The 28,000-nt window shown below is 41.7% G+C and overlaps 2 protein-coding genes, 1 long non-coding RNA gene and 2 other non-coding genes across 7 annotated transcripts; 1 reads left to right on the top strand and 4 right to left on the bottom strand.

Moving 5' to 3' along the window:
- Positions 1-58: 58 nt before the first annotated feature.
- On the bottom strand, positions 59-4,428 carry LOC147056309 (uncharacterized). Its single transcript, XM_085912309.1, has 3 exons — positions 4,146-4,428; positions 774-890; positions 59-313 (listed from the first exon to the last, which is right to left on the bottom strand). Exons 1-3 carry the CDS (start codon positions 4,215-4,217, stop codon positions 125-127), a joined length of 378 nt encoding a protein of 125 aa, XP_085768435.1. The 5' UTR covers positions 4,218-4,428; the 3' UTR covers positions 59-124.
- Positions 1,223-1,414, bottom strand: LOC147056311 (U2 spliceosomal RNA). The gene has a single exon (XR_015066279.1). It is a non-coding gene; the product is annotated as a U2 spliceosomal RNA (small nuclear RNA).
- Positions 2,154-2,344, bottom strand: LOC147056310 (U2 spliceosomal RNA). The gene has a single exon (XR_015066233.1). It is a non-coding gene; the product is annotated as a U2 spliceosomal RNA (small nuclear RNA).
- Positions 3,775-13,710, top strand: LOC147056308 (uncharacterized). Its single transcript, XR_015066076.1, has 5 exons — positions 3,775-5,750; positions 6,490-6,558; positions 11,362-11,496; positions 11,972-12,077; positions 12,197-13,710. It is a non-coding gene; the product is annotated as an uncharacterized LOC147056308 (long non-coding RNA).
- Positions 4,740-26,227, bottom strand: LOC147056307 (protein AF-17-like). Of its 3 annotated transcripts, none has more exons than XM_085912306.1 (20): positions 25,824-26,227; positions 24,742-24,821; positions 24,595-24,649; positions 24,383-24,492; positions 21,496-21,599; positions 21,088-21,181; positions 20,340-20,444; positions 17,970-18,059; positions 15,731-15,875; positions 14,855-15,640; positions 13,218-13,417; positions 12,884-12,992; positions 12,626-12,692; positions 11,322-11,470; positions 10,215-10,412; positions 9,660-9,736; positions 9,118-9,479; positions 8,890-8,980; positions 7,289-7,498; positions 4,740-7,226 (listed from the first exon to the last, which is right to left on the bottom strand). In XM_085912306.1, exons 1-20 carry the CDS (start codon positions 25,930-25,932, stop codon positions 7,191-7,193), a joined length of 3,177 nt encoding a protein of 1,058 aa, XP_085768432.1. In that variant the 5' UTR covers positions 25,933-26,227; the 3' UTR covers positions 4,740-7,190. The 3 variants fall into 3 exon arrangements, with proteins under 3 accessions (XP_085768432.1, XP_085768431.1, XP_085768434.1); XM_085912305.1 differs by having other exon boundaries at positions 20,340-20,447; positions 25,824-26,226; XM_085912308.1 differs by lacking the exon at positions 25,824-26,227 and adding an exon at positions 25,583-25,618 and having other exon boundaries at positions 20,340-20,447.
- Between the last annotated feature and the right edge of the window lie 1,773 nt (positions 26,228-28,000).

Raw genomic sequence — 28,000 nt, 5'->3', positions numbered from 1 at the left:
AGTGAATGAGGCCCAATTTTTTCAACTGGAGAGGTAAAGAGTACATGACTACTAAGCGTTAGAAATTGAGGTATGTGTTTTTATTACAACATAATACAGTCATTGTTGTAGACATAAAAATTGGTCAGTTAAACAGTCTCTTGACTGACTTCACTACATCATTGTAGATGACTTTGAAATGAGAGCCATCACAATAAGGAGCATTTGTTGTTTGCTTGCATGCACACAGCAGGACAGTCTTGTCTTTGTCAGAGGTGAAGCGGAGTGGAGAAATGTTTGGTGCTTTGGTCTTGTGAGCTCCATCACAGTAAGGCTGAGAGAAAGAAAAAGCAGTCAACCCCAAAATGGAAATTGTGTAAAAGTTAGAAAACTCAGATTGAACCCCCCCTTCCAAATTTCTCTCGGTCTCTTTTTCCCCATGTTTGTTGACACAAGTTAATGTAGTTTTAAATGATACCTTCTCTACCAAATACCTCATTAGGTTTTACGTACAATTAACACATTTAGAAAAGCATTTGCTGTCGACTGAAAATGCGCTTAGGGCAAGCTGTATACTGAGATTGTTAGTCAAAAATGGACCATCCCGTCTGGATGGTTCTTTGAAAAGTCTGAGGAGGACAGAGCCCCCCCACATCCCCAGTACCAGCTGCACCCATGCTCAGCAGACTTTGTTAAATGTGCCTTTTCACTTTGTCATCATGATACACGAGCAGCTAATTTTTCAGGCCTTCTACTCCAATCAAAATGGTGGATATTCTTTCTCATAGACAAACCTGTTTCTTGCTGTGCCCACAGGCACACCAGGCATAGCGTTTTCCAGCGCACAGTTGCACCCTGTACGGCAACCGAGCTGCAGGGACAGGCTGTGTAGACTCAGGACGAATGTGCACCTGTAATGGATGACAGTTCAGCTATAAAAACAAGATCATATTGATAATATAGACATTGAACTAAAAGAGCACAAAAATAAATCTAAACATTCCAAAAAAATTCCAATAATGACCAAAATGTCATGCATGTTTAAAATCGAGTATATACATATTTGAAAAGAAAAACAGTTGATGATGGCAACCAGTTCAGGGTGTCCCCCGCCTACTGCCCGATGACTGCTGGGATAGGCTCCAGCACGCCCGCGACGCGACCCCCGTGGGGACAACAAAGCGGTACAGAAAATGGATGGATATTTATCAAATACAAGGGTAAAGATTAATTTCACCACAAGAGGGGGTGCACCGTTCCTGGAGGTACTGCAATACCAGGTCAATGCAGGGAGTTGACAGAGCAAGCCCCTGTTCCATCTCCCTGTTCCAAAAATCAATTTAATATATGGTCCCCAGATAGGGGACGTGTCAGATATTAAACTGATAAGGACAGATACTACACTTGATCTTAGCCATAAGGCCGATGAAGCGATAACCCAATGAAGTCAAACGGGGACCAGGTCATTTCCAGCATTACAACTTAAAGTGAGAGTGAGAAAGACATTTTTGCTATAAACACAGCACTTTCATATAGGAAAGAAATTCCAATAATGACCAAAATGTCATGCATGTTTAAAATCGAGTATATACATATTTTAAAAGAAAAACAGTTGATGATGTTTCTCCGCTGAACTACTTTCATAATTTCTATGCTGCGACAATTTTACATAAACATGTCTACCAAATAGTGGCTCGGTGGAGTACTGGTTAGCACGTCCGCCTCACAGTTAGGAGGGTGCCGGTTCGATTCCACCTTTGACCCTCCCTGTGTGGAGTTTGCATGTTCTCCCCGAGCCCGCGTGGGTTTTCTCCGGGCACTCCGGTTTCCTCCCACATCCCAAAAACATGCTTGGTAGGGCGATTGAGCACTCCAAATTGCCCCTAGGTGCGAGTGCGGATGGTTGTTCGTCTCTGTGTTCCCTGCGATTGGCTGGCAACCGGTTCAGGGTGTCCCCCGCCTACTGCCCGATGACTGCTGGGATAGGCTCCAGCACGCCCTGGATTGGCTCCAGTACGCTCGCGACGCTCACGCGACCCCACGTGGGGACAACAAAGCGGTACAGAAAATGGATAGATATCTATTAAACACCAAAGTATCCATAAATATATTCTATTAAACACCAAAGTATCCATAAATATTATATATCAGTTGAGGATCAACTTTACCACTAGAGGGGGTGCACCGTTCCTGGAGATACTGCAATACCAGGTCAATGCGTGGAGTGGACGGAGCAAGCCCCTATTCCATCTCCCTGTTCCAAAAATCAATTTAATATATGGTCCCCGGATAGGGGACGTATCAGATATTAAACTGATAAGAACAGATACTACACTTGATCTTAGCCAAAAGGCCGAGAAGCGATAACCCATTTAAGTGAAACGGGGACCACGTCATTTCCAGCACTACAATTTAAAGTGAGAGTGACAAACGTCACCTAGCAAAAACAACACACATTTGCCTGTCAAGACATTGTAAGTAAATTGAGGACAGTTGTGCCGTTTTGGGGCCTATAAAAACTAAGAAATATTGAGTAATTGCTGGCTTCTATAAGTCACGTGATCTATGTTGGTCCAATGAAAAAGTACCAAGAAAGTTATCTCTATTAATGGAATTACAATGTTTTTTGACACTCAAAAAAACCCAATTACCGGTGTGCACGAATATTATAAACACATGGCGAATTGTAATAGGACAATTATGTTGCTTTGCATGCTACAAATTAAACGAATGTTCGGCTATAGAGCGGTAGTCACGTGATGCAGTGACAATAATTTTGTTTAATCACGTGAAAACAGATGTCGTTTGTAAAGTTAACAAATAAATGATCATTCAAGAAAAAGGTAGTTTAACTATTTAAACGATGTTTGACTATTTGACGATGTAATGACCAGTCAATTCATTCCACACACTACTTCTTGTTTCCTAAGTAAGTGAAATTTTAGTAAGAGCGCCACCATCGCAGTGGAGACGAACTACACTCATGTAATTGCTTGTACTTCGCAAAGATACGGCCCACTCGTTTTCACATATACTGTAGAATAATATATAAAGGCAGCCGAACTTTACATCAAAATTAAACGCGTACATATTTGTTATCAAATGTCAGTTTATATTGTGTGTGTGTGTGTGTGTGTGTGTGTGTGTGTATGTATATATATATATAGAGAGAGAGAGAGAGAGAGAGAGAGAGAGAGAGAGAGAGAGAGAGAGAGAGAGAGAGAGAGAGAGAGAGAGAGAGAGAGAGAGAGAGAGAGAGAGAGAGAGAGAGAGAGAGAGAGAGAGAGAGAGAGAGAGAGAGAGAGAGAGAGAGGAGAGAGAGAGAGAGAGAGGAGAGAGAGAGAGAGAGAGAGAGAGAGAGAGAGAGAGAGAGAGAGAGAGAGAGAGAGAGAGAGAGAGAGAGAGAGAAGAGAGAGAGAGAGAGAGAGAGAGAGAGAGAGAGAGAGAGAGAGAGAGAGAGAGAGAGAGAGAGAGAGAGAGAGAGAGAGAGAGAGAGAGAGAGAGAGTGACTAGCGCACGTACGAGGTTAATAATAATAATAATGTGCCCTAAATGCTAATTGAGTCATTAGCTCACCTGTTTAGTAGAAAGTGACGTATATCCAATTGTATTGTTTATCGCTCCCCCAGGTTCACCTGAAGGGCACTTTTTTCATACTTTCGCAGGTATGAATGATTTTTGTCAGTGGTCGACAGCGTAAATCCCTTATTTAGGGTGACCAGATTTGGGTTGCTGAAAAAGAGGATACCTCATATTGTCGAGGACAATCGCTCATATCTCAATGGTTGGCCTCTGTTTTTTCTTTATTTTACATTTTGTCTAACTGTTACAACTTATCCTAGTATGTGTTTCTTACTGGCTATGTCGACAATGGGGTGATGTATTGATGAAAGAATTGCGAAACTTGTTCTTTAGAATGTGTTCAAGACTTCAAAAAAAAAAAAAAAACATCAAAAAGCGTATGTTATGTTTGTGTAATGAGGTGTGCCAAAGGTGAGTGAAAAGGCGTGGCGACTTGTCACCATAAAGCAAAGCAACTTTAGGTTTTTGTTATTCTTAATACTCACATATCAGATTAATTTAACACAAACATAAAACGTAGCACTGGATTTTTCTGCTGACAATGTTAACGAGATATGCGACAAAACATTGAAAGAAAATCTTACCAACTTGGAGGGAGCAAGTAAGAGCTGCTGAGGTCGTCTAAAATGTTGCAAACCCCTCCAGACCATGTTCATGTTGTGAACAAATGGAGGCGAATAGTAACAAGAATGGAGAAAGTAACAGGCAAGTTGCTCGGCAATAGTGATCTCAAATTCTCAACGAGTAAGCTGACGGGCAATTGGTTGTAAAATGTAAACAAACCAAGTAGTGCGCAATGTCCTCACTTCCTCTTCCAAGGCTCACGCCCTCTCACGGCGGAACGTGAACGAACAAAAACGATTTCCTTCTGAAGAAACGTCGCTCATTCGGTAGTTAATTGCTTAATACGATGGTTTAAATTTCTATTATACACCGTTCAAGTTTGTGAGCAAGCAGAGTGAGCAAAAGTGCTCACACGTTAAGCTTATTTTTAATGTGCAAATTAAAATGAACTGTTTAAAATACTACTTCTTAAATGTTGTATAGTGGTCCAAAGCAGTGTTCAAGTTGTATGCACATGATTCTTATATTACGTCGTGCAAAAATGCATACAGTTGAATACATTAAAATGGTACCCCCCCCCTACATACACTCACGCACAGAGAACTCATTTTAAACAACATATGAAACAAATCAGCAAAATACATTTATTGACAAAAAAAAAACCTGTATTCATCGGTTGTTTTAATTTTAAACACAAAAGTATCAAAATACTTTACAGGGATTTCATCTGAATATTGTCAATTCATTTTTTTTTATCACTTCTTTCAGGCAATTACACTGTACAATGACAATAGGCTTGTCATTACAATTGGGTGCTCATTAGATTTTTTTGCCAGGGAACAATGCATTTAAAATCATGCATAGTAATAACTTTGTATTTAATTATATATTTGATAAATCAAACCACTGCATTTTATGCATTTCTGATTCCAACAAGTAACTTGCTTTTCATCAAACCTCATTGTGAGACGGTTGCTCGAATGTTGTCACACTGAAGATACACAGTACGACATTCACAACATGGATTATGTTGGTTCACCAAAATTCAAAGCTTTAAAAAAAAAAAAGTCTTCCACAAAAAATATACAACTCATAATCAACAAAAAATAGTTTTGGGCTTACACTGCCCCAGTGCAACATGGGAAAGAAGAAAATGTTTTTTCCACGCCTCCCTTCCATGGACATTGTCTTCTCAGGACATACTGTACTTGGTAAAATTATAGATGTCCCACTTTTAATCTTGAAATGTTGACTCCTCTTTTGTTTTTATCAAATCAACATTATAAACATTCCCGTTGTGTCATTGCTACAGTATTTAATCACCTCATAGTGAAGTGTTTAACTTGCTTTCTGACATCTACAGACACTAGGTAGCACTCAAGATGTCACACGATATTCAAAATTGAAGAGGTGAGGAACCAGACCCTTGACAATTGCTACAGGAAAAAAAAAAGACGAGAAAAATGCAAACAAAACAAAAAGAAAATCCCATCTGTGATGGTAAATCACTGAATTTGGGAGCTACAGAAGGGAAGCATCACATGGCAAGATGAAGCTTTCCAACAGCCATGAATGAGAGCACCCGTAAGGATCACCTGCACCTCACTTCACCATCTTCTGAGCAGGTATCACCACAAATAACACACCATTTTGACAGCGTTTTCATTATACTGTAGTTTACATCCTTTACTTGGACACTACTGTGCAGGCTTCATTGCAAGATTTCCATTTAGTACTTTTCTCTCACCTCACAAACCCAAAAATATTGTAGCCAAACACAAAAAAAAAGACAGTAAAGACAGTATAGTTATGACTATCAGGCTATTCACATATTTCATTTCATGAAATTGGTTACTTATAAAATGTATAAATTGGCTTATGATGAGTGCCATCTACCCCTAATAAAAAGACTACCAAAGAGGGAGTGCGATTGTGCCCTTGAGCTCAACCTTTTCTCTGTATGTTTAACATCGTTAAGGCATTATCTATCCAGTATTGCTAAAAGAACAGCGAGTTAGATGACGTGAAAAAAAAAAAACCACGAACAAAAATATATACTGTACTGTATGTACAAAACAACTGAGTGCCAATTCTCATCAAAAACAAAGTCTACATAGCTACTAACATGACAAGTGCAAACTTATTCAGGAAAAGAAATTCTAACTTCCAAATGTTTGGTTTCATCCTCTTAATCTCCACAGCAACTAGAAAGATATAAAGGTCTCTGGTTTTGAATAGAAGCAAGTACACACTAATACCAGTTTTAGGGAGAAACAACACACTATTTTGAATATTGAGACATCAGTAAATAACTACAACATGGCTAATGAGAAGATTTTCTGTGGCATTTTATATTCAATGTAGGTAGTAAAAGGAGTTCGCACAAAATGGAAGCCACACATCAGCGTAGAAAAACACGGCAGAAAATTTGAGGTAATATATCTAGATTAACATTGAAATGCAACTGACCACATTTTGTCTTTGTTGTTGTGACGTTTGCCTTTTATCGTCAGCAATCGGCCCAGCAAGTCTCTCGCATGGTATAAAATAAAATGTAAGCAAGTGCCTGGAAGAAATATGGGTGCGGTGATCACAAAGGGAAGACAACATTTCCAGGAAGACAAATGGGTGATGTGGCTCACATGTGGATGGAATTAATGTCATTCATTTCCAAGAGTCTAAATATGGGAACATCTATGGAAAGGATTCATTAAGGGTCAGTGCTTGAGATTATGCTTCAACCCAAAAACCAAGACCACACCTGTTAGGACGAGTAAGGTGTCCACGTAAGCAGGCCCGTTGGTCGAGCTAATAAAATTAGTGCAATTTAAGAAGAGACCACAGTACTCATGATCTCTGAAAAGCTGCCAGTATACAAACTATTAAAGAACTTCCAATAAATCAACTTCCATACACAAAAACCTCACCCCCAAGTCCATCCTGTTGTACGATACATTCATTTAAGACGACAAGAGTACAAATGACGTCCTCATGTCATGTGAGTTGACCTCAGTTATTCCTCGAGGGATATCTTCATTTAAGATGGTGTAGTATCACTGGGGACTTCATCCATTCTTGTCTCCACCCTTCTCACCTGCAGCCTGAATATTGACAATGTTAAAAAAATTATCAATGAAGATTGAGCACTTGCAGAATCACTCACAGGCTTGTGAAGGACGCCCTCCTGTCGGCCAAAGAAGTTTCCCCCCTGGTTGCCCTGCAGAGGGCAGGAAGTGGCTGAGGACAGCAGGTTGGCAGACTGGGCCAATAAGGGGGAGTTTGGCGCAGACGTGAGGGCTCCTGCCAGTGTGAGGCGCTGCAGCTCCCTCTGTCTCTGCTGCTGAAGCATCTGGCAAATAACTGTTCTCTGCTCCTAAGACAGGATAGGAAAGTTTGTTGAGTTGATCAAAAACGGATCCAATGACAATTCTCGCAGGGCTTGTCAAAGTCACGCAAAGAAGATAAGCAACTTCCCTTAAGTATCCAATATGCAACACTTATGAAAAAAATGCATTTTCTATATCTCCCATGGAATTGAAGATTTCGACCAAGAAGCTGCCCGCTTGAAAAAGTCTGATTTTGCTGAGCTGTTTTCTGTCATTTGACTTCATCAGGGATTGTTTATAACAATGACCATTGTCAAACATAAGCATGTCCCATGTACGAAACAGGACAAAAGGGCACAGTTTGATGAGTGACTTTGGAGAATGAATGAAAGAATCACTGTTCATAACCTTTATGGACAGAATTTCTAAGCGCAGCCAAGGCATTGAGGGTATCTGGTTTCGTGGCCCCAGTTTTGCATCTCTGCTTCGTCCAGATGATGTGGTACTGTTGGCTTCAACAAGCCGCCATGTCCAACTCTCACTGGAGTGATTCACAGCCGTGTATAGCGGTTGGGATCAAAATCAGCACCTTCAAATCCGAGACCTCAGTCGGAAAAGGGTGCCGTGCCCTGCCCTGCCCTAAGTGGAGGAGCTTTTGCATGAGTGAGGGGAAGATAGAAAGGCGCATTGGTGCAGTGTCTGCGGTGATGCAGGCTTTTATCAGTCTGTTCTGGTGAAAAAGGAGCTCAGCCAACAGGTGAAGCTCACAATTTATGGTCGATCTGCGTTCTTGCGGTCATCTATGTCACCAGATGTAGGTCATGACCGAAAGAACAAGATCCCAGATGCAAGCGTGACCTGGGGACAACCCAGGAGATGTAGGGGGAGAGTATGTCTCCCGGCTGGCGTGGGATTGATTGCCTTGGCATTCAAGAGGCTGGGCACAGGGTAGTCTGAGTTTCTCTGTGAAACCTGCTGCCGCTGCAACCCGACTCCAGACAAGCGGGAGCGGGATCAACCAGTAGGAAAAAAAAAATAAAATGTTGCAGGAAATAGTGTATATGAGTAACATGCAACTTTAGTTTTTTTTATGTAGTAGCTGACATCCGAGAGTGTGACTGAGAGCAGGACGGAATAGGAATTATTTCCACAGGGGGCAGGACGGGACAGAATATTTTTTACTATGGTATGGGACTGGATGAAATTGCACTCCCGTGTCAGCCACCAATCCTCTACCCAGGACACACTGGAGAGACTATGGCCAGGGGATGCCTTGCGATAACCTTGCGAGAGCTTGATGAGAATGAAGTAACGTTGATGCCTTAGCGACCCGACTCCGGATTAATCAAACAAATTGGATAGATAGAATTACTCTTTGAAAAGAAAATTGTTCGATAAAAAGTCTTATTTGCATAGTAGGTCTAAAATAAGTCATTACAGGAGTGAAGTTCTGTGATGTGAGGAACTGCTGAAGTTGTTGCTGCTGCTCCAGAATGATCTGTTTGTGCTGCTCTGAAAGAAGAGAAGACCTGAAAGATGGATAAGAAAACAAAACCATGACTTAGATTTACATGTTACTAACTAAAGATACTAACATCTTGACAGTTGGGGTGATATGGGACCAACAAAAGCCTTGCTTTGCTCTTGAGTCATTTTGGTTACGTACGGGCTCGCAGTCTTGGGAAGCTGAAAGCTCTGTGCCAATGTCTGGGGGTTGAGGGGAGGCGGCTGGGGGCGCAGAGCAGGGAGTGTCGACTGGGCGGCACTCTGGACAGGAGAATTTATTACCCCGTTTAAACCGCTGAGTGCCCCATTCATCAGCTGAGGACTTCCTGAAAGAGATGCCAGTAGCCCGCCCGCCACAGGCTGAGTGGCGTTGCCAGCCTGATTGATTTGCCCCAAACTGTCACCTGAACCTCGCCCATTCAACAGGGATTGACTCAGGGAGGCGGGGCTTTGTTGGGGGGGAGGAGTACTCTGGAAGGAGAGGGAAGAGCTACTGCGGGACGGACTACCAGAGTGGAGGTCCTGGGAGGATAGAAACAGAAACAAAGTGAAATTTTAGGCTTTTCTTCTCGAGATCACTTTGGGGTTTTATTTTGATGTGTGCAGTCGCTCAAAGCAGCCAGCGCCCTCATCATTACCATCCAAGCAGGAAAGGCCAAGACTGAATTTGTTAATATATTTGGAGAAAAGACAGGTGCTCACCTCAGAGGAGGTAACAAAGGAAGTGTCATTAAGGAAACTGCTCTTCGACAGGGGACTCTTATTGGTGATTAGGGGGTCTGAGAAAAGAGAGGCAGAGTCAAAGCCCATTTCATTCATTCGCCCACCCATCTATTTTCACTCCCGCTTGTCCTCATTTGGGTCAAAGGTGAACTGGACCCTATTCCAACTGATTTTGGGCGAGAGGTAGGGGGCACCCTGGACTGCTTGGCAGCCAGTTGCAGGGCAGATAGCCATTCACACTCTCATCCACACTTATGGACAATGGGGTCTCAATTAGCTCAGCATGCATGTTTTTAGAATGTGGGAGCAAGCCACGGTACTGGAGGAAAAACACCCATGCAAGCATAGAAATTACATGCAAAGGCCACAATGCCAACATTCGAAACGGCGACCTCTTAATTTCAGACACAAAGACCATTTTATAGAACTCACTCAAAAAAGAAAATCGTGCAATTGTGTTTAAAAATGCACCATGGACATGATGCCAAAGGTGAGCTGATGAGGGACGAACGAAGAAAGATATCCAAATCTGACCTTGACTTGAAGACAGGAAGTTCATCCGGGTTGCAGTGTGCAAAGAGCCTTGGACAGAGTGACCATGAGGAAAAGGTACGGCAAGCTCTGTGTTGAGCAATTGTAGACGCTCTCTTTTGGCTGTTAGACTGAGAATCTGGTCCTGGAGCCGTTGGTTCTCCTGCTGCAGCGAGTGAAGTGACTGGAGCATGTCTACAACTGGCAAAGACAGAAAACAATCCATATCACTGAGAAATCCTTTTGTTTTGCTGACATTATGTGACACAAAATGGACTAAGATGTTTAAGTGTGAGACAAGCAGGGAGCCCAGTTGATAATCATTATTTTAATAATAAATTTTTCTGTTATTTTGTTATTTATCGATGAATCAAATCATATTAAAACACGTTTTAATTTTCGTACCCTTAATTGAAAACAGGATATAGTGACATGCAAAAATATAAATAATAATGCATTCAGACTGTTTTTGTTCATAATGTCAGAAAATAAGAAGTTTTTTAAATTGTTTAAATAAAGGCAAATGCTTTAATATGATTCAACACAAACATACTTTAATGAGTAACCACATCAATTGGAGAATATTTACTGTTGAGAAGCTGACAACCTGAAGCTTTGGACAATTTAAAATTTAAAAAGTTATCTAAATAATTAATGATCAAATTAATGAATTATAAAAACCAATTGATTCGTTGTCGATTAATCAATTAAGTGCTGATCTCTAATCCAACATGAGGATGAAATAATTTTCTGCTGTTTCATTTTCACCATGAATCAAAATCTCTACTCAGATAAACTTAAAATTTGTTATCTATGACTGTGACATACCTCCAAATACAGTAATGATTCCATGTAAATCGAAGGAATGCACACAAACATTCTTTGCTTTGTAAATTTAAACTAAAATGTGTGTGATAACATCTTTACAAAGCTTGTCGCACATACTAAATTATTAATTGGGTGTGAGAGCTGGATGTGAATTCCAGGATTTCTCAAGGCTATCGTGGAGTCAATTCTGTAAATGTATTGTTAAGGTGATTTCAGTTTTCTTGAAAAACAAAACTTTTTCTTCTAATAAACATTTGGAATGGCAAGAATGACGATACTCACTGTTGACGCCAATCTCTCCGTTGCTATGTTTCTCCAACAGGAGCTCAATGTGAGCACTTGCTTGGGGGATGTTCTCAGGACATGCTTGAACTCCTGCACCTAAACCATCTCTCTGGTCAAAAAGAAGAGGAAGGGAGCTCATAGGAGACCTGTGTGTGATGGAGAGAGCAAGAGGGTCAGGTTTCATTTGTTACTTGGTTTGTTAACCTGTTATTAATTACCAGTAGGGCCCGACCGATTAATCGTTCTGCCGTTATATCGGCCGATGACAGCTCTTTTCAAAATAATTGTTGATTTGTCCATTTATTCTATTACCGTATTTTTCGGACTATAAGTCGCGCTTTTTTTTCCATAGTTTGGGTGGGGGCGGGGATGCAACTTATACTCAGGAGTGACTTATATGAGAAATTTTTCACAAATGTTTACTTGATCATTAACACATTACTGACGTACTTTCGAGTATAGTTGTTCAATTCACATTTTATTTTCACTTTAAACCGCACGAGGGCGCACCATGGTTGTGGAATAATTGGAGCCCCACTGACAATGAGTTCCATTCACTGACTTCCGGAGTCAGGAAATTTAATGATTTGGACTGACAGATAGTTCGATAAACTTGTTATTTAAAAAAAAATAATAATAATTTTCAGAGCGCCACAGTGACGCACTGCTGAGCATGCCCGGCCCACAATTCAGAGGTGCTGGGTTCGACTCTGGTTTGCATGTTCTCCGCATGCCTGCGTGGGAGAAATCCAGGTACTCCAGTTTCCACTCATATTCAAGAACATGCCGATTGGCCACTCCCAATTGTTTGTAAGTGTGATTGTGAGTGTGAATGATTGTCTATGTGTGCCCTGTGATTGGCTGGCAATCAGTGCCCGATGACTGCTGGGAACGGCTCCGGCATGCCCGCGACTCCGGTGTGGACGAGTGGTACAGAAAATGGATGGATGTATCAATTTCCCAAGTTTAATGCTTTTATTTATTTATTTTTTGCATTTTTTTGTCCTTAACTTTCTCAGTTTAAAAATTAAACAAACACTGAAGGGCAAAGTATTGTAAAACAGTCAAATGTTATATATCTAATTCCTATATTTGTTGGAAGTGACAAAAAAATTATATATTCGCTATGTATTCTTCGAATTAAGCAGCCGATTAATCTGTAATTTTTTTTTTTTCTTTCATATATAGGCATCGGCCTAAAAAATAATATTGGTCGGGTCATAATTTACACTCTACACATATTGCTTCTCTTATCATCTAATCACAATTGTAAAAAAGAAAATACAAAACAAAAGACATACTGTGAGGAAAGACTTTCCCTTGGCGAGTTTCCTTGACATGGGAAGCGACAGTCATCACCATCCGATTCTATGAAAGGGAACATGTCAAAATTTATTGTGCCAGTAATATTAAACAACTCAAAGTGTTGTGATGTTTGTTTGTTTTTTTTTTACTGTTTGTGACATAATAGACGGAGGATATCCGAATCTGTAAATGGTAAGAGTAAATATGTTGATGGTGATTGAATGATAGAATTTCTTTTGATTTCTGCCTCATACCTGGTAGCGAGGTTGGGGCTTGACTCAGTAGTGGTGGCAGTGTCGAGAGACCGCTGATGAAAGGTTGCGTGGAAGTCACACTGTAGGAGCTGCTCGAACCATGATGCATCTAGAAGTTCATTTTAAAAAGCAAGACAAGTGTGGAGATACAACGTTCATAAAGTTAAAAATAAGGGTAAAGAATGTTTCTATTTCAAGTTAAATGAGGTTAAAAAACTCAAATTCACTTTTCATTCTGAACCCACTTTTTTAATATAAAATAACTCTTCATCTCTTCGTATTGCACCGAATAATAAAGATAATAATATCTGGATGAATGTAGTACTGTAAAGACCTGTGGGTTTGAAGCGGCTTTGCTTGATGGGAGAGAGAGTGAGAGAGCATGGGAAGGGAGGAGGCCTGATGAGAGAGAGGTGCTACACATGCCCCCAGCCAAGGACAAGGAGGTGCTACACACCCCACCACCGAGAGAGACAGAGGTGCTGCAGATGCCACCGCCCAGTGAAAGAGGATTCTTAAGACTGGAATAGATACCTGAGCAAGGGAGGCAGAATGATTATTAAAAAATGAGCTGTATGTTTCTGTAGCATCAAAAAAGATAACCATTTTCAATTTCCAGATTTGACAGTGATATAACACTGCTCAACAAATTTTTACTGACTCTTTAAATCAGGGATCACTAAACCTTTCTGAATGAATTCTTCGTGTTTATTCCGAACCTGCCCTTTTCCTAATGATAATAATAATAATAATAATTAAATGTTCAGCAACAGGTCAGGTTTCATAATGATAATAATCATAATTAAATGTTCAGCAACAGGTGGATTTTTTTGGGAAATTGTTAAATTATAATACAGGGCTAAATATGTATTGTGAGACTTTTAAATATCTATCCATCCAATGCCAGCCAATTGCAGGGCACACAGAGACCAACAACCATCTGCACTCGCACTCACACCTAGGGGAAATTTAGAGCGCTCAATCGGCCTATCAAGCATGTTTTTGGGATGCGGGAGGAAACCGGAGTGCCCGGAGGAAACCCAAGCGGGCTCAGGGAGAACATGCAAACTCCACACAGGGAGGGTCGGAGGTGGAATCAAACCCACCACACCCTCCTAACTGTGAGGCGGCCGTGCTAACCAGTGTGCCACCGAGCCCAGGGCTTTTAAATACATCAAACTTAAAAAGAAAAAATGAAAATAGCTTAAAATCCTGATGTGGCCTACTCGCGTAAAAGATGTCTTGCCATTTTGTTGTAATTGGTGATAATACAACTTAAAACTAAAGTCAACACGTGTATATTGGCAGTTTGGCACCCAGAGTCGTGCGTTTGCAGATTTTATTTGAAATATTTTTTTCATATTTTTGTGTTTTCCTGGTTTTTATTTCAGATTTTTTTATTTTTTAAATTATGTATTTTTTAAAAGCAATCATTCAAGCTACCACTTTAGTGTGGTTGCCTGTTGCCCATCCCTACTCTAGGTCATCTAATGCAAGTGAAAAGATTACAACTGCGAGAGCGACACTTGATACAGAGCTACCTTAAGCTAATTCTAATGTTTAAATCTGTCCCGGTCGCTGGTGTTCGAATAAAATTCTTATGTACTTCACACAACGGTCAAGTCTACATTATATCAGTTGTCGATTTAGAGATACCTTTTTGGTAAAGACACCTAATATGTGAATCTGCTTTTTAATTCACTTTTACTTGTGTGTGCTTTCATATCCTTAATCTTGTTTGTCTCGGCCAGCAATCCGAGTCTCAACATCCAGTTAACTATAAGGGATTGTTTTGAAGACAGTCAGGCAGAGCACAAACTTCTGTTAGTTAGATGGAAGGATTCTTTCGGTGTTCTATAGATAAACTGCTATTGTGGCATTTACCAAGCATTTTCTGCCAAGCTGCAAACGACTATGCAAATGAGAATGCATGCACAGGAAACTTGAGGGAAGCCACACACACCCACTCACCCGAGCCAAGCAGCGAGTTGCCACGGCTTGTGGAGAAACTGCCAGCTGAGGAGGACGAAAATGACGAAGAGGAAGCGGTGGTGGTGGGCAGTGAGGGGGGGAAGGTGAGGTGTGGAGCCGACATTGGGCTCGGGTAGTGTGAGGAGGTGAAGACTGGTGGTGGAGGAGGCGGGGCAGTGTTGTGATGATGGTGATGAGGAGTGTCCTCTTTCCTCTCTCGGTTTTTGCTTCCCCGAGGTCGACCTGGACCATGGCGGCTCTTTTTGTTGCCACGGTGCCTTCTCTCTTGGGACAGGGGTGGCGGGCTAATTTTACCCTCCAGTTCCGCTTCTTCCGGGATAGGTGGTGTGCTCAATTGGGACAACTTACACAAAGACTTAGAAGGTTTGTAGTCTCCCGAAGAGGAGATCTTGCGAATCTTGCTGCTACTACCCAGCACTGACGTGGAGGTGATACGCATGATGGATCCAAAAGTTGAAATTGTGACCTTGTTCTCAAAAGGACTTGAGTTTCCATCAGACCGATCGTGGCTCTGTGACCCCGCGAGAGGGCCCTCAACAGGAGTCAACTCGGGCGGTTCATGATAATTGCGATCTTCATCCTCCTCATCCTCATCTTTATCTCCCCCCTTATCACCGCCCTCTTCGGCCCCCTGGACGGCTGACTTCCTGTGACGCTCTTTGCGATCCTCGCCACTGTGGTCACCGCCTCCTCGCTCACGGTCACGCTCCAGACGGGAAGAGGAAGAAAACTGGTGGGAATCTTGAGCTGAAGATAGAGCTCCACCTTCATGAGCAAGAAAAAGCCAATTAAACAAAAGTCCTTCTCTTCAAGCTGCCCGATGCCTGAATATTTTATTCTTGCTCAGTTCAATACCTGGATTGAATGGACTTGAGGAACAGGAAGAGGAGCCACTCTTCGCAGTGCTTCCCGTTTTCTTACTGTGGTGACCATGACTATGCGAAATCAGCTTCTTGGACTTTGCCTCATTGTCTTTGGAACTGTGGTGACTGGAAGAAAGCTATTCCAACACACACATGCACACAAAAATGATTGTAAATGTTAATTGTATTGAAGAGACTCTGATGTATTTTTCAGGTCCAATACGAATTATTATTATTGTCAAGAATGCCAATTATCGATGATACTCATTTTAAATAAAAGGTAAAATATTGGCATTAAATAAATAAATAAATAAATAAATAAATACAAACTCCAACTCTGTTGAAATCTCTCTAAGCAGAGACAATAGATAGACAATATGAGAGACAATCTTTTACAATCCTAACAAATGGTTCAGGGAGCATCTCAGCATGTCTTAAAAAGTTATATGAAAGCTTACATTAAATAGTTTTTCAAAATTTTGAAATACCGTAATTTTTGGACTACAAGTCGCTCCGGAGTATAAGTCGCACCAGCCATAAAATGCACAATAAAGTGAAAAAAAAAACATATATAAGTCGCACCGGAGTATAAATCGCACTTTTGGGGTAAATTTATTTGTCAAAATCTAACACCAAAAACAGACATGAACCAGCAACAACAGGGTAAACGATACGGTATGCTAACGTGACATATACACAAATGAAGAGCGGAGAACGGGCCTGATGTAACATTCAGAGTTATTCAAGTAAGTATTACATAAATAACACGTTTATCAAACCATCTGTGTCACTACAATTCATTAAATCCATCAATCTTGCTTTATGTAAACAATGCCGCTTATGCGCCGCATATGCTGACGTCGGACCCGTTGTAAGTTGCATTTCTAATTATTCCACAGACACATATAACGATGTATAAAGTATATTTCAAATAACTATCATATTACAACAATATTATCAAACCATCTGTGTCACTCCAAATAATGAAATCCATCGATCAAATTCCTCGTTCTTTCTGTCAACAACGCTGCGCGTGCGCTGCAGAGATCTAGTATATAACTATTTTGTGGCGTTAACAAAGTACCAGGAAAGACATGGGTTTGATAAACGGCTCTTTTTTTAATAAAACAAGAGTTCAACGAGCCAACAACTACTGAACTTCCAGCCACGGAAGTGGAAGGGAGCTCCATAAATCGGACCGGCCGTGCGCAAAAGCCATGTCCGCGCCTCATCCACCTTCCCCGGACAGCCACCCGGCCGAGCGCCAGACCCCAACTTCCATCCACGGAGGTGAAAGAAAGCTCCATAGAGTATGACCGGGCGTGGGTAAAAGCCATGTCCGAGCGAGCCCCATCGACCGTCCCCGGACAGCCACCCGGCCGAGCGCCGGCCCCCGACTTCCATCCACGGCGGTGAAAGAAAGCTCCGTAGAGTATGACCAGGCGTGCGTAAAAGCCATGTCCGAGCCCCATCCACCGTCCCCGGACAGCCACCCGGCCGAGCGCCGGCCCCTGACTTCCATCCACGGAGGTGAAAGAGAACTTCCGTCGAGAAGGACCGGGCGTGCGAAACGCCACAATAGTTTTTCAAACCTTCTGTGTCACTCCAAATCATGAAATCCTTCAAACTCTTCATCCTCCGTGTCACTTACAAACAAAGCTGCTAATGATGCCGGTAGTTCATGGGGCCCTTCGTCATCCCGCGATCGAATCCTTTGTCCTTTATGTAAACAACCGCCGCGCGGCACGGGTGACGTCACTTGCAGTTCAAATGACAGTAATCCCTTGCTACATCGCGGTTCGTTTATTGTGGTTTCACTACATAGCGGATTTTTGAATTTTGAAAATTTGTGAAAAAAATCACATATAAGTCACTCCTGAGTATAAGTCGCCCCCCCCACTCAAACTATGACAAAAAACGCGTTTTATAGTCCGAAAATTACAGTACTGTCACTGAAATGTTAAAATTTTTTACTTGTCTTCATTCTTTTATTTCAGTCAAACAAAGAGAGCGTTCCCAGGGCCAAATACCTCTCTTGTAAAGTTAACTGATCATTTTAATAAGATGTAAGTTAACACAGTGTGTCATTGAAATCTTATCAGCAGTCAGGTTTTTAAAAAAGTCCAATACTGATAACCGTAGATTGACCCGGCTGATAATTGCTTAGGCCAATAATCAGTCTATCCCTATTGTCTATCCAACAACTCTCCCATTAGCCCCGCTCTTCATACCATGTCTATACTGCTGGGCATCACTGAAGGGACCAGGCTGTCGGAGGACTTCTTGTGGCGCTCTTTTTGACGGATCTTGTCCTTGTGACTCTGAAAAGACATTACATAGGGTTTACACTTCCCCCTGCCACAAACGACTGTTTTGCTGGTCACCAATATAGTAGCCTTGAATAATTGACTAATCAGATCATAGTATGTAAATGTCAGCATATCACAACACCCAGCAGCTTCTCCTTTGTACAGCAACTGTCAATAGATTACACCTTGAAGGAATGTGAAAATGACAAATGAAGACAATCAGGATGATAGTACGTACATTCAACTTTCATTAAAAACTTGCAGCTTGTACCTGCATTCCTGACATGTTTATAAATGGTGCAACTGAAACCGAAGGCACTATGTGGCCTTAACATTTTTAGCTGAAATATTAAGTACATTTTATAAGAAACCAAAAATTATAGACTATGCACAGTTGCACTATGAAATATATACGTACCTAGAAATACAACCAGGTATCAAGCATTTTTTTCATGTGAAAGATGAGTGAGATTAGGAAAAGAAAACTTGTGCCAGACGTCTAATGGAAAATCCACTTCTTATGCTTTTATATTCATTCTATTGTGTACTTGGAGTCTCCAAGATTATAGAAAAGTGTAATCTATCTCTCTAGGTCAGGGTGTCAAACTCGGTTTTTTTGCAGGCCGCATTGTAGTCATAGCTTCTTTCAGAGGGCCATTATGACTGTCAACCCAAATAAATGTATGAGCACCTCATATTATATATAGTAAAAGCTACAAAACAAACTGATAAATGACTTTTTCAAATCAGACGAGTAAAAACTGGTCAAATATTAAACAAAAAAGATATTAAAAGTGAGGACAATTTGCAATTCTAGTAATGACACACGAATTTGATGCACAATTTGTCTTCGCGGGCCACATAAAATGATGTGGTGGGCCGTATCTGGCCCCCGGCCTTGAGTTTGACACCTGTGGTCTAGGTGTTGCAGAGATATTTTTATGATCTGTTTGGGGGGCTATTTTTTTACTCTGCTCAGTTATCTCCATTTTCTATTAGGTTTTTTTATCCATTACATGACATCTGTTTGAGCGGGACTACCAAACAAGGTAATGGGTGTGGCCAAACGGTTTCTTAAATCCGCCATCTTTATTACTCAGAGAGACTTTTATAGTCCAAACAACTCAAGGATGCCAAAGTGGAGAGATCAGAATGTTCCATTGTTGGATGCATCAATCCACACAACTCATTGCATCGTCCCCAGCATCAGAACCTCAAAGAAGTGCCTGGTCAAATTTCACTTTTCAAGCACTGTTCCCACATCTGTGGGCAGATGTTTCAGAAATCTTTCGTCAGTTTGGAGAAGGATTCACAAAAAGACTTTGTTTTGTTGATGGTTCGGTTCCTTCAATCTATGGAAATGACGGACACAGTAAAGCGGTAAGCTTGAGATGACACAAAAATAATAAACCACATTATTGCGTGTCTATGATGCACTCGTTTCATAGCGTTAGCGTCAGTCTTTCTGCTGATTTTAGAGCTGTACGCTCTATGTTTTCCCTTCTTGTGGGTGTATTTGGAGTAGTTGTATCAGATGAGTTGCATCGAAGGTGCTGTATTATTCTTGGGGAACACAATGTGTTAGATGCATTTGTTAGCTTCTCGCTAATGCTGGCATTAGCTTACTGGTTAACTTGACCGCAATGCTTGTTTACAAGACGTGTTCATAAATATTGTGAGGGGATTTATTTTATGTGTTATGTATGTTTGGACAAGTTTTCTGCCGTTGACATCTTTTAATCAATCAAAAAGTTTGCGGCGCAAGTAAACGCTACCTCGGCTAAAAAACTACAAATATGTCGGACCGGAAAGGGAGGTGCACATCTTGCGGCCTGGAGGGAGTGGAGTGTGAGGTATCTCATTTGCATTTAAAGAGACCGCACCAAAACGGCTTGCTCTGAGCCGCACTTCAGAACGAGTAGAAAAAAGGGACCTGTGATGCTATCAAAACGAGGAATTCAGACAAAAGGATCATGTTCCACTCAATATAAACGGAATGAGTAAAACTTAAAACGGAAGAGTTTATAAACGTGATATGTAAGCTTTAAACATTTTTCTTTGAATCACTAGCATCCATCCTTCATCTCAACCTCTTATCCCCACGAGGGTCAATACAGCATCAAATAAATAAACATGTAAAGAAACAAGGCATTGACTATTTAATTAGCCATCACTGAGCTCGACAAGTCTCGACAGCCCTACTTCTCACTTGCGTAAAATAGTACAAATGAGTAAACAAAAATTGGCCAGTGTAATTTGGTTCTCAAATGAATAAACGAGTCATTTGTTTACCTTCCTCTGCCGGTGGTGGTGGTGTTTGTCCTGTGATGGAGAGGTAGAGCGCCCTCGGGAGTGACTGAAGGCACTACTTGCATTTTCACTGGAACGGCGTTTCTTCTGCTGTAAATGAGTAAACGTTATTAAATAAACGACACGAGACATGACCCGCTTCAGACATTTTTTTTTTTTTATATTTGACACACCCAAAAAAAAACTGTGACAAGAAATATCTTCATTTATCTACTCCTAAACTTGAACTTGTGTAATTAAATGACATATTTTCCACACCATAAGGCACTTCGAGTTAAAAGGCGCAGACTCAATTGCGGAGTCTATTTTGTATTTAATTCACACATAGGGCGCACTGCATTATAGGGCACATGAATGCCATGAGTTACGGTGCAAAAATAAAAATAAGTCACACTTAGTTCGGTTGTACTTTATTCCACTATCTAATATTGTAATGTACTCACATTATTGTTAATTGATATTCATATGCAAATCCATCCTCAACTTCTATATTCAAATTGAACGGTTAGGCAACTTCACCATTAGACATGACAAGTTCCCTCTCGTCATTGTCTTGGCACACCTTCAGTTTTTGAGAAAATTAAAGGCTTTTAAGTGCGCCTTATGGTGCGGAATATACGGCATATGAATAACATGGCGAATAATTCCAACCAAGTGTGTACAATTTTTATATTTGAATGAAAAACGACAAGAAACGGGCGTATACAGTAAAAACGGCTGGACCTCGTACCATTTTGTTGTAGTGATGCTTGCAGTAGCCACAATATTTGACATTGTCAGCTTCTGGGCCTTCCTCCTCACACAGCAGGCCTGCCATCTGAGCGCTAACAGCATCATTCAATGAAGAGACAAGCAGCTATGTTTAAATCCACACAATACCATACACGTATTTCCTCATTACAAACCATTGACAAGAAATGATCCTGAGAGTGTTGAATCGACTCATCTTTTGCAGAAGAAATAGCTACAAATTTGTTACGAACTAGTTTAAACATCAATTGATCATGAGAATATTATTGCTGTACATTTGTTGCAATGTAAGGGTAAACTGCGTTTTCAAGAGACCCGTGACATATGGCATATGAATATATCTTTCTTGGAGCCACACGTACACACATGCTCATTTATGATCACCTACCAGGTGACATGGAAAGCCTGTCTGCAGCCCTGTCTGTTACAGGCCATGCACGCTCCACATGCAGCCTTGCTCTCTCTGCCATGGTCCTCACAAATGTAACATGTCTGGGGAAAGGAAAGAGAGTGGACATGTAAGACCTTTTAAAATTCATTCAAGCATTCTAGAGTGAAGGAACACGATGCTTTTCAATATGTACATATATTCCAAAGCTTTTCCAGTTTGTTGTGCACTGCTTTGTACCATTAAACTTTGGGCTGAAACTGTAAAATGCACAAGGACACCTCAAAAAAAGTTTCTTTTGCAAGAGCATTCTGTTCCACTAGTACTATAACCAACTGATCATATTGGAAAGAGATAAACAAAGAGCACTGGAATGCTATGCAATGTAGTGCTCGGATATGTGTTTTCCCTCTACAAGCAGGTAGTTTTCACTTTGTCTTGGCCACAGTGAGTGGGGGACAAGAGTAGGTTGAATGAGGCTGAGAAACAGGTGCAGAACAAAGGAACGGCAGGCCCTTTACCTTTTAGCCTCTGCCTCTGTTTCACCCTTTGTCCCCTCCAATCTCTCAGTCTTGCTCCTACCCAGCACAACCTCACATGGCTCGCTCGTCAATTTCACGCATTCTAGATTCCGTGAGACTGTCATAAAAATGACCACATCATTATGTAGTTGATTCAGTGCTTTGAATACTTCCAGTGTCGGCGTAACATTTGGCCCCCCTCATTTGGTCCCTGTGCCCAGTACAAAAGTGGGGAGGCTTAATAATGGCTCAATATTCCTGCCTTGAGCAGGCTTTGTAGAAGGGGAGTTTGTTCACCCTCAAAGGACATCGACTTTGAAATGGAAGAAGACTGCAGACAGAGTCACGGCCACCCTGCAAGAGTGGCTTGTCACGTTTTCACCATCAATCTAATGCTGTTGAGGAATGTGGGCTGCAATCTATGGCTGAATGGCTCTGACAGGAGAAACCTGCATGCAATTTACTAGAGCTGACATAGTAATATGAAACCGGCCCGCCAACACTCTGATGTGTACATTTACTTACAAACACAAAGCCAGTCTAAGCATCTGTCCAGAAAAGATTACTGATTACTCTGTTATGCGCAAAGTTTTATTGGGCTAATTTGAGTGGATGCTGGGCAATGCTTTATTCTTAGACCAGCCATAAAAAAAAAACAATGGGTCAAAGGACAAAAAAAGGCAGTGGTATGACTTGACATGCTTGTATTAAAGTAAGAAACTCAAATACAAAAAACATTATGGAATTGTTAAGTTGTGTACACTGAAGATTTGTTGTTAGCCTTAGTCTGAGTTACGGAACATTACTGCAGTAAGAGCTAGTGCATTTTGCGGGAGCAGCAGAGGTCGCGGCATGCCGTTTGTCACTTCCGCTTATGCCACGGCATTTCGGCAGCTCTGCGTCACTTCTGCTTGTACCGCGGCCTGTCGCGAGCGCCTTTGGTTGAGGCGAAAACCTGCTTCCTCCGCTTCTTAGTTATGCACCAAGGGGGAGGATGATGAGCCTTTCATGCAAATAGAGGCTTGCTTATTGATGCTGTGCCTAATATTTCGGTCCGAACAATATAGCACTTGTATTGGTATCGATTTGAAAAAAAGTGGTAACGTACTTCTCTAAAATCATTGTAGAAAGAAGAATGCATCATAAAATGTTATGAGTTGAGTACGTGCCTACAATATACAGAATGGAATTTTTCATGGATTTTGGATTTAATGGACAAATAATTATGTACAGTACACTGAAAATGCCCCTTTTTACAATAGACCGGTCTTACTGAGACTTTACTCACAGAGTTTGTGAGGACGTACTCTTCTTGATATTTAGAAATGGCTCAGGTGTTGTATTGCTCATGGCTTTCAAAAAGAGTTTTGAACAATGAGCGTTTGCTTTTGTGAAGTTAAAAGGTTTGTGACGTCACTTGGCTGCAGCTTGATTGCAGCTGTGAACGCCATTTTAATCAATGACATCCTAATACGTCAGCATTTTTTTTAGCTGAATAAATTAGCGACTGAACATAATTTCATGACGTGCTGTGGTGTTGATGTGACTTTGCAACATACAGTATGATAGCTTGGCGTGAGCAAGACTTGAAAAGAGAACAGCCGGCTGCTATCTGGAGCCAACTTGAACCAAGTGCTTCTTGGAAACTCAAGCAAGATGCTGTTTCTTTTTTTTCTACCAGAACACTTGTCATTTTGACAAGGGTGTGGGATTCCGCCGGGCCGGCCAAGATATATATAAAATAAGAGTACACACTGTCTTCAATAGTACAATAAATTCCTTTGTCCACACCGGCTTTCCCACGAATCTGGTATCCAGTTTTGCCGCTAAATAGACACCAAGACATGGGGGTGTGTCCATTTTGGTGATGTTCCAAAGGCTATTTACAAATTGCTACAAAACAGATTGGTATTATTGGAAATGACTGCCAATTTCATTTTCTTGAGTAAAAATATCCAAAATGAGCTTGTCAGTGAAAAATGGACCATCTGGACGCTATAGATCCTGTGATTAACAAGCCCGCGTTTCGAGCCATGCTCAGACATGGGTCACCACATTTGGAGCCAGGCCCAGAGATGTAGCTTGATGGTGAATGTCTGGCAGCATTGTTTGAACTTATGGGACCTGGACTGGCAGGCTGGGATGGGAGCTCCCCTTTTTAGCTCATTCACTGCCATTCACAGCTATAAAAGTCAAAGATTGATTTAACTCGGCTGGCGATGAATGAGTTATTAATACTAGACGAATATTATTTGTAATTTGATCAAATTTGTTCTTTCAGACAGGTATCATATTGGTAGCTCTCACTTTCGAAAAGGTTGGTGACCCCTGATTTAGAGAAAGCCTACAACAATTTGTTTCAATACCTTCATGTAGCGCTCATGTGGAACATACTGTAGGATGATGGGTTCCATGGTGAGGACGTTGGCAAACTGCACCTCAGGTATGTAGAGAGCACAAACAACGTGAGCCCAACCTAATGGTGACAACAACACAAGATTTAGAGCATAAAGTCTGTCTATCAAAGAACATCTGCTTTTAATGTCGCATCTTAATTATAACTGAGCCTCATATTTACCTCCGCTGTCTGTCCTCTTGAGAGCGCCATCTTTGTGGGGGCATAACTCACACCTCTATGGAAACACATCAGAGAACCCGGATTACTCATTCACTGTGATCTCAGAGTGGGAAGGGGAACACTTATGTTGTGTGATGCTCGACTCACCACTCTCGCTGCCCTCTCCTGTGATTCACACTTACGACAAAACCATGGGCCGGTGGGCACTTGGACGATGCCATAGCATGCTGAGGCACATACACAAATTGAAAGTCATTTCAGGAATATTAAAGCAGCTCACAACAAAAGTAATCTTAAGGCATTCTTTATATTAAGCAAGGTAAGACCAGTCAGTGTACATAAAAGACAGAAACCCTCAAGTGAAGAACCACATGCCACCATAGGATGATCCTCGAGTTGCTTTGTGTATGAAATTATGTCCTGTCTAAATAAATGTGGGCCTGCCTTGACTAGACTGAAAGGTGCAGCAACCATCTGCCTAAACCAGTTAAATAGCAGTTCATTACAAGCATAAAAACTGGTGTAAAAAATGTTAACATGTGTATGGATTTCCCTGGATCACCCTTCCATTCATCCATTTTTTTTTTCCAGAATTAGGGTCTAAATGAGCTGACTTTGGGCAAAAGCAAGCACAGACTGGATCGATTACCATCACGTTAAAGTGTACATGATTGACAAACAATTTACATTTTTTTCTTCATCCACACGGAAACTTTAACACCACATCTCAGAACTGTGAGGCACACAAGCCTATTGGCAACCTAGAATTACAATTCTAAATTCTCTATGACTAAGAAAGTGTGAAAGTGTTGACCCTGGTATTCGTAGCACTTTACAACAGCACATCATCTTTATCTCAAGGAAATGTTTCCTTGTTGACCAAAACGATAAGGCATATGGACACAAGGCTGGCTAACGGGGTTTGGCCGACATGTTATTTCATTCTCTTGAGTTTAACGTGCACGACAAGACCAGGAGGCTCACGCACGCGCCAGCACACACCCACGGTATACCATCAGGGGGCCATGCAGGCTCGCTTGTCACCTTGCTTGGCCCTGTATGGTGATGAGGAGACAACAAATAGCCCCCCCTCAAACACACTTGCACGCACGCACGTACGTACGTACACGTACGCACGTAGGCTCGAGCCAACGATCCGCCCGCCTCCAGCCGCCGGCTCGGCCGTCACAGCTGTCCACTACTTCCACGCTAACAACGGCTAACGTTACCTTGATGTACCGCGACGTTGCAGCCGTGTCCATCACAGTAAACGAGTGGATTCTCAGCCCAGCCTCGCTCGTCGGAACATACGCAGCAACCACCAACCATTTCCCGCATGCTGCTCCCATACGAATAAATGTGTTTCTCCTTCCCTGCAGCGGCGCAGACTTCGCTTTAGACCCGTCAAGGGCTCGTCCCGCTCTCTAGCACCGCACTGGGCATAGTCGTGGGCCCGTGTAGTCGTGCGCGGTACTGGCGCAATCTCGGTGGAAGGTTTGTAGTGGTGCCGCTGCTACGTTTTTTCCGTGATGTCCTCCCAGTCCCCATAGAGGCGATGCAGTGCGCATGCTCACATCGGATCCTCCGGGTCGGGAGAAATGTCACAGCTAAGGTAGCAGTGGCACATTGTTATTCGAACTCACACGTCTTTGCCGCCGCAATTTTTGTCCTCCCACGACTCAGTCTCTTCGTGGATTTATAATCAATGACCGTGTTCGCGTGGACTGTTCAAGCTAATTTATGATCACAACATCGAGACATGTGGACAGAGGCATTAAAACCGCTGGATGGGTTACTTTCTAAATCACGTATCAACAGCGCCATCTTCAGGATCCCAACAAAAACCACAAGGCCCTGCCGTGCGACATGTTTTGATACCTTTGTTTACTTTGTTTGTGTATCAGCCGCCATTAATCTCATCCATCTATCCATCATTTGCACTGATTGTAGCTACGGCGGTCGCGGGCGTACTGGAGTCTATCCCATCAGTCATCGGGCAGTAGGCGGGAGACACCCTGAACTGGTTGCCAGCCAATCGCAGGCCACACAGAGACGAACAACCATTCGCACTTGCACTCACACCTAGGGACAATTTGGAGTGCTCAATTGGTCTACCAAGCATGTTTTTAGGATGTGGGAGAAAACCGGAGTGTCCGGAGAAAATCCACGTGGACCCGGGGAGAACATGCAAACTCCACACAAGCAGGGCCGGAGGTGGAATCAAACCCGCACCCTCCTAATTGTGAGGCAGACATGCTAACCAGTGCTCCACCGAGCTGCCATCAGCCATCAATAATCCATCCATCCATTTTCTGAACCGCTTTGTCCCCACGGGGGTCGCAGGCGTGCTGGAGCCTATCCCAGCCGTCATCGGGCAGTAGGCGGGGGACACACTGAACCGGTTGCCAGCCAATCGCAGGCCATCAATAATAATAATAATAATAATAATTATTATTATTATTATTATTATTATTAAATAATGTTCTAATAATAATTATTATTATCATTATTATTTCTTTAACAATTTGTGGATGAAGGATGTCAACAGTGGACCCATCCAAATTCGTCTTATTTAAAAAAAAGTTCAGATCCAAAATTTGTCTTGTTAACATTTACAAATACCATAGCCATACTTGCTTTCTTGCTTGAAGCCATGCTTTCATAGCTAGACTTGATTTTTGGTGAACATTGATATTCAATCAATCAATCAAGTCAAGTTTATATAGCCCTAAATCACAAGCAGTCTCAAAGGGCTCTGTCCTCTGCATTTAACCCATCCCCATGTGATTTTGATCCATCCCCTGGGGGAGAGGGGAGCAGTGAGCAGCAGCGGCGCCGCGCTCGGGAATCATTTTTGGTGATCTAACTCCCCAATTCCAACCCTTAAATGCTGAGTGCCAAGCAGGGAGGCAATGGGTTCCATTTTTATAGTCTTTGGTATGACCCAGCCGGGGTTTGAACCCTCAACCTTCCAGTCTCAGGGCGGACACTCTACTACTAGGCCACTGAGCTGGTAATCATATTGATCAATATTTATAATTCAGACATAAATATATGGACCATGTGAGCTACTTCTTGTAAGTACGTCTGCTGGAGCTGCTATTAATGGGAAAGAGGGCACTTGTAAATGTGAACACCATACCCTTGAAATTAACATTGAAATCAATTATATTTGACATTGTTTTTGTTTTCAAACATCATGTTTGGCAAATTCAAGTGTTATGAGTATAGGTGTCCTTTTTCCCTTGTTAAAAAAAAGTGTGTGTGCGTGTGTGGAGGAGGGTTTCTCGATGAATCGATGGAACAATCGATAGTATAATGACACGTGTATTTGTCATTATACACTATATATATATATATATATATATATATAAAGTCATATATATATATATATATATATATATAT

The sequence above is a fragment of the Syngnathus leptorhynchus genome, chromosome 5 (genome assembly GCF_054491065.1).
Source record: "Syngnathus leptorhynchus isolate UIUO chromosome 5, UIUO_Slep, whole genome shotgun sequence".
NCBI classification, from domain to species: Eukaryota; Metazoa; Chordata; class Actinopteri; order Syngnathiformes; family Syngnathidae; genus Syngnathus; species Syngnathus leptorhynchus.
The sequence above is the reverse complement of the archived record's forward strand: the minus strand, read 5'-3'. Positions and strand labels throughout refer to the sequence as shown.